Source organism: Limulus polyphemus, unplaced genomic scaffold (assembly GCF_000517525.1).
Source record: "Limulus polyphemus unplaced genomic scaffold, Limulus_polyphemus-2.1.2 Scaffold2538, whole genome shotgun sequence".
NCBI classification, from domain to species: domain Eukaryota; kingdom Metazoa; phylum Arthropoda; class Merostomata; order Xiphosura; family Limulidae; genus Limulus; species Limulus polyphemus.
In genome coordinates this window covers 70,517-82,872 of record NW_013668148.1, presented here as the reverse complement: position 1 = coordinate 82,872, position 12,356 = coordinate 70,517, and the positions used below count along the sequence as shown (strand labels likewise).

The 12,356-nt window shown below is 32.3% G+C and overlaps 1 protein-coding gene across 2 annotated transcripts in view; it reads right to left on the bottom strand.

Annotated features, from left to right (window-relative positions):
* Positions 1-1,798: 1,798 nt before the first annotated feature.
* The window catches only part of LOC106467237 (EF-hand domain-containing protein D2-like), a 14,795-nt gene continuing 4,237 nt past the window's right edge, over positions 1,799-12,356 (bottom strand). For both annotated transcript variants that reach the window (XM_022395371.1, XM_013927566.2), the window contains exons 2-4: positions 5,586-5,733; positions 2,774-2,908; positions 1,799-2,108 (exon numbers count right to left, since the gene is read on the bottom strand). In XM_022395371.1, coding sequence (XP_022251079.1) covers positions 1,965-2,108; positions 2,774-2,908; positions 5,586-5,733 — 427 coding nt within the window. In that variant the 3' untranslated portion in view covers positions 1,799-1,964. The remainder of the gene's footprint in view (positions 2,109-2,773; positions 2,909-5,585; positions 5,734-12,356) is intronic.

Here is a 12,356-nt window from a genome sequence, read left to right as displayed (position 1 = left end):
GAATACAAGATAAATGATATTATTGTTTCACTGTATAGATCACTTGTAAGGCTTCATTTAGAGTATTGTGTACAGTTTTGGGTTCCCTTCCTCAAGAAGGACATTGAATTGTTTGAGAAGGTTCAGAGAAGAGCCACTAGGATGATTCAGGATGGTGGGATTGTTCTATGAGGAGAGACTAAAATTTCTAATCTTGTTTTCCCGGGAAAGGAGGTCAGAGGGGATTTGATTGAGGTGTTTAAGATTATTAGGGGTATTTATAACATAGATTCAAACTTTTTTGTGTTTAGCAGTGAAAACAATTGGACAAGAGGTAATAAATTCAAATTTTGGCAGCGTAGAAGCCGTCTGCAATTTAGACAATATTACTTTTCAAACAGGGTGGTTGGCTTTTGGAATGAGCTGCCTTCAAGGGTGGTGGATGAAGAAAATTTAACAGAGTTCAAGAAAAGATTGGATGAATACATGAGTAGTAAGAGGTGGTTAGTTGGGAGGGACGTCCTTGATGGGCTAATAAGCTCCTTTTTGTCCCTTTAATGTTTTATGAATTTTATATTTATCATATGATGAATAAGCTTTTTCATCCCGAGGAAGAGTATTCTATAATTACTTGTATCCAAACTGCACTCTCAAACTCTCACAATCGCAGACTAGGATACTCAACCTCACATAATATATACATGTATGCTTATTTATCACATAGGGCTTGTAACTACGTTAACTACTTAAACTTCTGTTGCATCATTTAGAATGAAAGATTGTTCAAGTGCCCAAATATTGAATCTGAATAGTGCATGATTTCTTTTCAATTATTTTGCTATAGACTATTATTCAAAAAGATGTGAAGCAAAACAAAATTAGAAATATGCCCAAAATTACGTCCAAAATAAATATTCCATTTTCAAAAAAGTTTAGGTATCAATTCTTGAACCCGTCTCAGAATTCTTATGGAAATTCCGCGACTTAATGGATTGGTTTAAAAGATAACATTGTAGTAGGAAAAAACGTTTTGTTTTATTCAGTATTATTTCATTAAGTTAAATGTAAAAAGAATTAATTCCTTTAATCCTAAAACACAACTAAACTACCATCAATACTGCAGTTAGTCCCACCAGTCACTACTGATGGTTCTCCTGTGTTGTACTATAAAATGCGTGGTTTTCTTTCTTCAGTGAAGAGTGGTTTATCATGTAAAAATGTTACGTTTCTCAATAAGATACACTGTGTGGGCTCCAACTATAGTGAACGGTATAAAACTGATCGGTAGTTTAATGTTTGAGTATTTATAAAACCTATCCCTCTGGTGTGAACAACAGAGTTGTAGTAACGTAATCTAAAATACAACCATTTTTATAATACACACGCACACATTATATATAACAATGTATATTATACAATTTACCCATCAATTGTCATTTCATAAAAAAACGATTCGGATTAAATTGAGAAAAATTACTCATATTTCGAAAAAAATTACCTTCTTCCTAGGATGAAAAATTCATCCGTGAATAAAACATAACATCAGTGATTAAAACTTATTTTATATTCTCGACTCCAAGCAACTCATTGTAGAAGATAAATATATTAATACAGTTGTGTTCATTTTCTAAAAGAACAAAACTATTAAAATGAATAATTATAAAACTAGGTTTGCTTCTAACATGAAATAGTCCTAATCAATATAGAAAAACATTCTTTATTTAAAGTTTTCTAGATTAAAAATGTAACGAAACATACAGACAAATTACACAAGTTAAAAAATTCATATAAATTTGTTAAAACTTTCGTAGTTTATACTATTATAAAATCTTGTTCAACATAATGTCATAATTTGTTTTGATTATAATTTATCAGTACTAAAATCAATCATTATTTTAAATCATTTTTAGAACGAGTATTGAGGGATTATAAAAGCTTTTATTTTTAGCTCAGTAGATGACGCCACTTCCACTAGTATGTGTTAGCTACGCTGCAGTCTCTTGGAAAAATTGAGCTTTATCCAGAAATGCCGCTTTTCGCTGTCTCCTTTCTTCCTCACCCCGCCTTCTTTCTTCTCGTTCTACTTTAATTTCTTCTTCGAAAACTTTGTTTCTCTTCTGTTTTTCGATCTGAAAAAGAATAATTTATGTTTTGCGTATGCAGATAACTTTACACTCTTCTTCATCTTTGCTTCTCTATCATTCGCTATGCAGTTAATATCGATATTTGAAAACTATTCGGTCAAAAAAATAGCTTCCATTAATATAATTTTTTACAATACTATTTTAATAAATCAGTTTTGTAAATATACAACTAAACAACAACAAATGATCAGGGCAGAACTAAATATTTACTTGTATACTTAATTGGTTCTCTTAAGTATATATATAACAATACAACACACAGATACACAAACCCACACAGTACGAGGACTTCAGGAAAATTATTGTAAATCTACCGGTTTCATGACTATGATTGTTACTGTAGTTTGAAGACTATTACTACTTAATAGTTCTTTTTACCATGCATTACTTACTAAATATTTAACGGTCTCTACATTTATTTTCAGAATGGACTCCCAGAAGAAAAAAAAAGACAATGGTATCTACGATGCCTCTAGCTAATATGTGTAGAAAAGGGTACTTCTATACAAATACATTACACAAGATATTCAATCAACTAAAATTATAGCTCAGTTACCATGTTAACCTTCTATCAGAAATAAACCCTCATTCCCAACAATAAAAAGTTTCAGAAAATTATTTCAGAATAACATAAGATTTTTTTTTTTTACCTGGGCTTCAAAAAATGTCTTAGCACCACCAACGCCAACTTTCTCGACATCTATCTCGGCAAGATGAGCAAACTCTAATAAGCCGCTGTCGACTGATAACTCTCCCGCTCTCGCTTTTCGAAAAATCAGAAGAAACTATAAAACAAATTTTGAAAAAGTTAAAACTTAACATATAAAAAAACATTTATGTCATATACTCTAGTGTCAACATTTCTTAATACCACTAAAAACGCGTCACTTCCGGACACTATACTCTAGTGTCCAATAATAAAACTGAAAGAATGACAGGTAAAACATAAAAAGTGAAACGTCTAATAAGAAAATGAAAATTAGAGCTATCTTTTTGTCACCTTACGCATTTACCTTTGCACTAATTTTCGAAAACCTACAAATTAACAAGTTTTCGTTTCAATTTTAGTTTCTGTAATTACAGCGGGACAGAAAAACAAAGCTATGAAAGAAGCTTTGATTACCTGTTGCACTAACAAGATTTCTGGAGTTGATTATAAGATATTATTTCATGACAATTTCTACTGTCCGCAAAACAAGTTACAGAATCAATATATAATAGTGAGTTAGGGAGATTTAGTTTGAAACTCCAACAATTCAGAGTGCTGTTCAACGATATTTTTCACCTTCATTTGAAGACATCTAAGATATAGATGTATACAAATTTAACGATGACATCTTTTGTTTCAAAATTTCGCGCAAAGCAAAACAAAAGTTATCTGCGCGTAGCAGTCTAGCAGAAACTAAGTTATGCTCACCAATTGTCAATTAAAGACTTTTACTTATACTTCTTAATAGTATAAATATATATACTGTGTTGTTGTTGGGCTTAGGATTCTTCTACAGTAGGTGTCCGACTTATTGACGATAAATGAACAGCATGCACTCACTTCTTTTTAAATAATATATTAAAAGCAAGTTAAACGTATGTACAACAAATTATTTAGACTATAGAGATTATAGGCATGTCATAAACACTATATAGTTCTCTTCTTGTCAAAAGTACACTTAGGCTTTTTCAATTGCTTTAAAATTTCAGTTGACAAGCCGAACTAACTTCCCCTATTTCTATCGCACTAGTATTCTGTATATAATTCACTTACAATTGTGGCGCGAGTTACCGCAGTTGTATACTGCTCTTGCAGTAATTGTTTGGTCTTCTTTCTTCGAAATACCCTCTTTTCCTTTTATCAAAGTGTACTCAGGCTGATTCAATTACTTTAGAACCACGCTTTGACGGAATAAATTTTTCTTATCTCATTTTCTGCTGTTATTCTTACTATAACATATTAAACGATAGGCCTATCAATTCTATGGTAGTTAAGTTCACGCCGAACTTTTCCTTGGCCGTATCACAGATCTTAACTTGCAAACATGTTTTTCAATGGTGTATCCAGCTTTTAGGTTTTCTCTTAGTCGGGAAGGGCATTAGATCCGAAGGGCTCGGAGAAATTGCATCCATTCACCCTAAATCTAGCCATACCCACCACCAACTCTTTATCTGATCGAATAACAGAATACCCACAGCCCCAAAGTGCGGAGCTGCATTGTTAAACAACCAGTACCATCGTTGTATTTGATTATATATTTTCTAAAGATAAGATTTGTGACAACTCGTTGAGAAATGTGCAACGTTCAGGTCACGCTTGAGAATCTTTTATCCCGGGTTCTATTCTATTAGCACATATCTTGTTCTTTATCTATGTAAGCCAAATGTTACATAGTAATTTATCACAATAGCATTATGCTAAAGTTTTGATGGCCGGGAGTAGCTACTGTTCATAGCTATATAAAAAAAAATAGTTAAAATAACTCCGATTATATGAAATGCACATTTTATTTTTCTCGGGGAAAAACAGGAACAAAAATAGTCTCTTCGCAAACATTGAAAATATCTCAAGAACTGCAATGTCTCCAGCTATTAGAATTGTTACATGGGTGAGAAGTAACAAACAATTCAAGTTAGTTTTCGTGTTTTGCATTACATGTTGAAGAATATATTGTGTTTCCTACAACTTTTGTTCCAGTTAAGGTAGAACTGACCCTTAAAACTGGGCAAATTTACATGCTGAGGAAATACTGTTAAACACTTCTTATAACCTCCAAATTGAGCACAAAACAAAACTATGTTTCAATATCTGAAACTTTCAGTTGTATATGACATATGTATAATTAAGATTAAGATAAGTTATTTATGTATAAAAGAGGTTAAACCTTCGATTTAGACTAAATTTGAAACATGTGATTTTTGAAATATTGGAGGCGCTCTTTAAGGATCAATGCTACCTATACGTCAGGATGTTCACAAAGAGCATGTGTATCAATTTTATTATGTTTTTATCATTTCTAAGTAGAGCTATGGTGTTCAAACAGTTTATGTTACGTATTTCTTTATCCCTGTGGTATTAATTATGCACATGACATATACGAATAAAAGTGTACTTTCAGAGATTGTGACATCATACTTACGTTTTGTGCTCAACTTGAATGTTATAAGAAGTGTTTAACTGTTTCCTCAGCATGTAAATTTGCCCAGTTTTAAGGGTCAGTGCTGTCTTAAGACTTCTCTACCATTGTAAAATAGGGTTATTCGTTGAGGGGTTTAGAAATAATAAATTCAACTATTATAATTACAATAAAACGGCATATGCTGTAACACCCTATAATCGAATTCAATACTAATAGTTTTAAACGTTTTACTTCTTGTGATTTCTAAGGGATAACGTTATAAACTTTGATTTTTATCTTGTGCGATGATCAGAAATATTTCTAAAGTTCTAAAACGAAATAGAACAAATTCTACTTCACGAAAGTTGATCCGATTATCCTGATCTTCGTCTATTTCTCTGATCATGTCTTTGAGAGCGAGATGAGTCTGCGGTGACCCTAGCTTCTCCATCATCCTCTTCAAATCATGAAAGTCGATGTAATTGTCTCCACCAACGTCAAATCTTGAAGATAAAGAAAGAAGTTACGATTGTTTTTAAAACACGGCCGCAAGTTCTAAGAGAATTAAACCTACTACGGTTTGATTGATTGATTGTTTGTAATTAAGCCCAAAGCTACACAATGGGCTAACTGTGCTCTGCCCACCACGGGTATCGAAACCCGGATTATAGCGTTGTAAATCCGCAGACCTGCCGCTGTGCCACTGGGGGGCACCTACTACGGTATTACAACATAAACTATTAACTCTGTCCCTTTTTCAAGACTATACAACATTTCCTACCACAGTTATTATATTAAAAAATTACCTACGATTAAATTGTTGCGGGGGGGGGGGAGTAAAAGTAGAAATGACAAGATCAGTGACAAAAATCAATATCACAATTAATATTGAAATACTACTTCATTAAAATACACGAAAAAATGGAAATTTTGACTGCGTTCTCAGGTCAACGAGACCAACTGAAACAAAATGGTGGACGTTAATATTTTATCCGGAGATGGAGATCTTTTATACAAGATCTTCATATACAAATTAGACGATTATGAAAAGCTTTTGTAACATATTTTACTACTATCTGTAAGAGAATTTAATGTAGTTCATTCTATTGCAATATTTTGACTTTTAACGTTATTTCTTAAAAGAAAAACTAATTATATATTACTGGAAAACGACGGAATATCTTTATCTTACAAATTCCATAGTGCTAATTCCATAATCCACAGTCTCGAATGTTCAAACTAATCTTAGCAGAAAATATTTAAACTGTATTTCGTAAAAAAGTAAGCAAGTCATGTTGAGGGAGTTGATATACGAGGGTCAAATACCAAGGAACCTATTCGGGCATAATGAGGAAAATCAACATGGGCTATTTAAGTCTTTTCACGCTTTTGTTGTATTCTTGTTACTTGTTCTATAAAATTATAAAATGAATTTTAATTTTATCTTGGGTTACGCTGAATGACTACTTTTTGCTGATGTTGTCTTCGTTATTATTTGTTTTTTGTGCTTGTTTTTCTTTAAGATTACATATAGCAAAACCAAATCTACCCACTGCTCTTGTTTATGCCAAAGATATAAAACACTAACAAGAACTAAACAATAAATTAATCCAACAAGTATTTTCTCGGCAAAACAATTTTAAACTTACTTACTAACTTGAGTTTTAGTTACCACAAACGTAAAAATGTACAACTTCTTTGAGTTTTAGTACACTACCTAACTCAAGCAAGTTGTACAATATCATGTACCAGACTCAAAACTTTGAAATCTGTATTCGCGAAATTAGAACTAGCTAAAACTAATACACAAGCTTGCGACGTCGTGTAGACAGGAGTTGTTGTTTTAAAATACAAGTGGATAAAAGTAACAAACAAGTTTGGGACGTCATGTAGACAGGAGATGTTTTAAAATACAAGTGGATAAAAGTAACAAACAAGTTTCTCCTGTCTACATGACGTCCCAAACTTGTTTGTTACTTTTATCCACTTGTATTTTAAAACATCTCCTGTCTACATGACGTCCCATGTTTTAAAATACAAGTGGATAAAATTAACAAACAAGTTTGGGAGTCATGTAGACAGGAGTTGTTTTTTCTACCCATAACAGATAAAAAAAAAAGATGAAACAAAACAAACCAGTTAAACTAAACGACAGGCTGCTTGATGTGCTACTTTTTTGTAAAACATTATTAACTTAAATATTCTAAATGGATAATTCGCAGTTTAAAGACACGAGGTCGGTATAAATTTCTTCGTTCCATCATGATTGGTTTGGGTAAATGAAGTTGTTCCATATATAAATAACAAACGCCGTATTAATAACATCAGTATCTCAGAATTATGACAATACCCAGTAATAAATACGACATTACGGAGATGTGTGATAAATTATCAAGATAGTAATGTTTAACACCAGAAAATACAAAAACACGTGCAAAATAGACGAGAGAGAGAGGATGTAACCAACGTTCCAGCCAACGGATATTAATCGTCTGAGCTGTTTATCATGTGTTCTAGTCCTGTTGTCTGCGCATTAACAACTCTTTAATATTTCCCTCCTCAGAATGCCTTCCTTTGTCGACCTCTGCATTTCATGCACAGGTTAAACCAAGCTTTGTTTGCTGTATTTATGACTATACTTATTAATACCCAACCTTTCTTTCATTCAGTCTATAAACTTTTCCTATATTTTAAAGCTTTTCTTCGTCTTCATCTTTCAGTGTTTTAAATGCATTATCTCTTCTCTTTACCTTTCTGCCCATTTTAAACTTTTCTTCAATATCCCAATCACTAACCGCACACCCATTTTATTTTATTCCTCGTCTTTCCTTAGTTTTGATTTAGCCAATACCAAGAAAGCTTAATGTTGACGTGGTAGTTATCAGGTTTCTAAAGTCGTTGATGCTTTCCATTAGCGACCTTGTTTAAAATCATTTTATAAACACACCAACTTATCAAGTGTGAAAACAGATACAGCAGTTGGCTCCCACAGAAACCATAGGTTGACCAAGGACGTCGATAAGTGTCTTTAGTTCAGACTGCTGATCCATATACAAATTGGAAATTTTGTAGTAGTTAATGTTAGTTTTAAATTACTATTAATTATATGTTACTGAACGTCCTCACACCCTAATTAATCCTACTAACAAAAATAATCCGTGGCCTTAAATATGGCAGTACTTAGTATTTGTTAAATCCCCCCAGGACTTATACACGTGAAAACGCCCCTTAAAATTTAAACATAAAATAATTTAATCTGCAGTTACTTGCTTCTGCGCATGCTTCACCTTTTCACAATTTAATTCGATCCTCAACTGATGGAAGTTGGTAAAATGCTGAAATTCATAGAAGTTTGAAGTCACCTAAATCAGGATTTCTAAACCGTAAAAAAGAGTAAAGTAATTACTGATCCTTTACGGATCCAGTTGGGCAGTTACTTATAAAAAGCACAAGACAAAAACAACTAATACCAACTAGAAACATACATTTAAGTACTACACAAAAGTTTAAAAAATAAAGTTACTAAAAGAAGATTGAAAAGGTCGGACGTCACGTATTATCACTCCTCCATTTTCAGTACTTTCGCCTCCTTGATTATCTCGGAAGCTTTTTTTTTTCTTGTTTAATATAAAAATCACGTCACAGTTTACGTTCCACTTAAGAAGCCAAACGTAAAACTAATTCGCGTAATTCTTTTTAAAGCTACTTGCCAAGTATAGAAGAGAATAAAATCCAGCTTTAAGAACTTCCTTACTTTTATAACAAATACTGATACAAGAGTTTTTGTCTGGACTTAAGCACTCAGAACAAAAAAAAATCTACACTGAAACCAGTACAACTGACCGACAATTTCACACTTGTTTTAACTCCTTAAAAAACAAACAATCACAAAAAGTTGGCGAGTGTGAAGAAACGAGTATGGGATTTCGCTTTAAGTAATTTTCAGAACAGAACAAGACTGGAGATTTTGTTTAACATATGTATTATTAAAAAAAACAGGAAAGAATTTTGATGTATAATGTTAAGTGGGAATATAAATACCATCAAGCCCATCTATTAAAGGGTTGTACTTATGTCGTGAGAGACAAAAAGCCGTGAAATCGCGTAAATTTAATGATTTTGTATTTTTGGCAATATAATTATGTCGACACTGATGGACTTATTCTTCGTATTGTGTCACTTCCGCATGCCTTGCAATCAAACAAATTTTATATGACAAACGCTCGAGTGTACAGACAGAAATCCCCCATTTTTCGTATTTAGCTGATATAATAATTGCTACATTAAACCAACGTTAATAATATTTCTAAATTAAAGTGGTTGTTATAAAGGTCGCTCATTTTTATTTTCAGTTGAATTAACTTGTCTCTGGGACGTTCATAGCCCTGATATTAACATTTTTCAATGCTTTCATACGAAAAGAACATGTTGCGCAATGGACTTAAAAATGAAAACCCTCCAAATTCTAACTCAGTACATTTGCTCGATTTATCTCATAAACAGAATGCTTAAAATCTAAATATATTACCATGAATAATGTATAATGTTAGTTATTACAACAATTTTAAGTTTCTATAGGTTCCAGTCTGCTTAAAATTAAAATACTTAATTAAGGAAGCCTAATAGGAAGAGGTATAGCTTTAGTAAAGTTACAAATAAATTTGGGTGTTATCAATCATGGCGTCCTTCCTAATTTTAAGAGTCGACGACTATAATTCTCCATTTTTCTACATTCCCAACTCAGGCTTCTAATACCTAATCCATTTTGTAATGTCATCAAGCCAAGCGAGTCTGCCTGCTTTTCGATCCTCTTCCTTCGATTTTACCCATCAGAATCTCTGCTAACCTTCATCCTTCTTTCTCCTACATGTGACAAGCTTTTCTTTTTCCCCCTTTTTGAACGTTGCAATATTTTCTCAGTAGTTTTTCTTTCTGTGTAATTGATCTTCGTTATTTGTCTGTAACACCATATTTAAAACCCTTTAACTGTCATTTCGTTAGGTTTAACTATTCTGCTACCGTATTATCCGGCGGTTCTTCATGAGTGTGAAGATACTATGTAGCTAACTAAATATAATCCATTACACTTAGGAGGAAAAATGCCGTTGCTAAAAGTTGTATAATGCACCGACTTCACACACAATCTATGCAGAAATCACAGGTTCCAAACAAAGTTCAGCACACACACACACACAAAGTACGAAACTAAAACGTAAACATGAGAGTGAACAGTAAGTTACGCATTTTACCATACAAGTTATAAATACACGTCAGACTAAGAAAAATTATTTCAGACAAAAATATCATGTATTTCGCTAATTTTTTAAAAGTGAGATTTTATGATACTATGTTGTGTTTTATCATAGCAAGCAACGAAAAATAAAGTTTCACCACAGAAACAAAGACTTGAATAACACCATCAGTTAGCTTCTCCACAAAAACAATTTAAGTCTGCATTCCTTTAGGCTAATTTTACGTGTGTATCAAATTTAGCGACTTCGTCCGGTTTGTACGAGAGATATCAAGTCACGTTTGGTGAACTTTGCTCTTAGGACAGTCTACATTACAGTATTTTTCAGTAAGGTATTTAAGAATCATGTTCACAGAAACCTGTTCAAATACTATGCTACATAACGTAGTATCAATATTCGCTTTCTACCTTTGTGTTGGTAAAATGATTCATCCATCTTTAATACGTCGTTTTCACAAATTTTATGTATTCCTTGTAGCATCCTTTTTCTCTCCTCGTAGATCAACGCAGAAAAGCAGTATGCATATAAAGACAGAAAGTACGGCACGCTAACGATACACGTACACTAACTATCAACAATCTAACCGTATTAACACAGAAAGTACTGCACGCTAACGATACACGTACACTAACTATCAACAATCTAACCGTATTAACACAGAAAGTACTGCACGCTAACGATAGACGTACACAAACTATCAACAATCTAACCGTATTAACACAGAAAGTACTGCACGCTAACGATACACGTACACAACTATCAACAATCTAACCGTATTAACACAGAAAGTACGGCACGCTAACGATACACGTACACTAACTATCAACAATCTAACCGTATTAACACAGAAAGTACGGCACGCTAACGATACACCTACACTAACTATCAATAATCTAACCGTATTAACTGGTCATCGACCTTCTTAAAAAAAGGCAAATTTATCACGATGTTTATTTTTCAATCACAACTTTCAATAGTAGTTATAACCTATTAAGAACCGACTGTGTATTGCTTTTGTTTTGTCTGTTTACTATACTATTTCAACGTATTTGTAGAATATAGCTTATAGTAAGCACATATGGTAGTTCAAGCCTTTTTATTATGTTTACGAAAATGACCTTCCTAAGAACTTCAGCCTTTCCTATGTAAAGGATTTGGTAAGCTCGTTCGTACATTGGGATATTCTATCTGTTCAACTTGCCACCTTTTAAACATGACATCCTGAAATAGTTATTAATTGGCCATAAGACGTTTTATTAATTAATTTTATTAACTTAGTTAAATCAAATTAAAATAAGTGTGCTGGTTTGGCTGAATTTTCAATAGTTTACTACAGTCAGATTTAGAAATATGGTCAATATAAAAATCCTCTTTACCAAGCAATAAAAAGCAAGGAAGTGGATCTTAGCCAATTTTCACTCGCAAACGACAGAAAGTTAAATCTTAGCAGTACATTAAACATATCGGGACCGCACGAGGGACATTTTATCACCCCCTTTTCATAATTCAAATGCTTAGTCTTATTACATGAAATGTAATTCATAGTTTGTGTATTTTATGCTTAAAGAATAATTTGTTGTAGTATTTTAGGTTTTGAAACGCTTTTATCTTTTTTATATATTAAAAATACTTAGTTTGTTTGTATAAACTGTTGTAAATGTATACAACAATTTTGCATTGATAACTATTCATTCATTACACAACCATGTAAGGTACACTTAATAACAGTCTATATATAATAAAATATACAATAAAATAATAATAAAATATATAATAAAATAATAATAAAATATATAATAAAATAATAATAAAATATATAATAAAATAATAAAAGTTTTTCATTCTCATTCTTGAGCAATTCATCACACATGTTC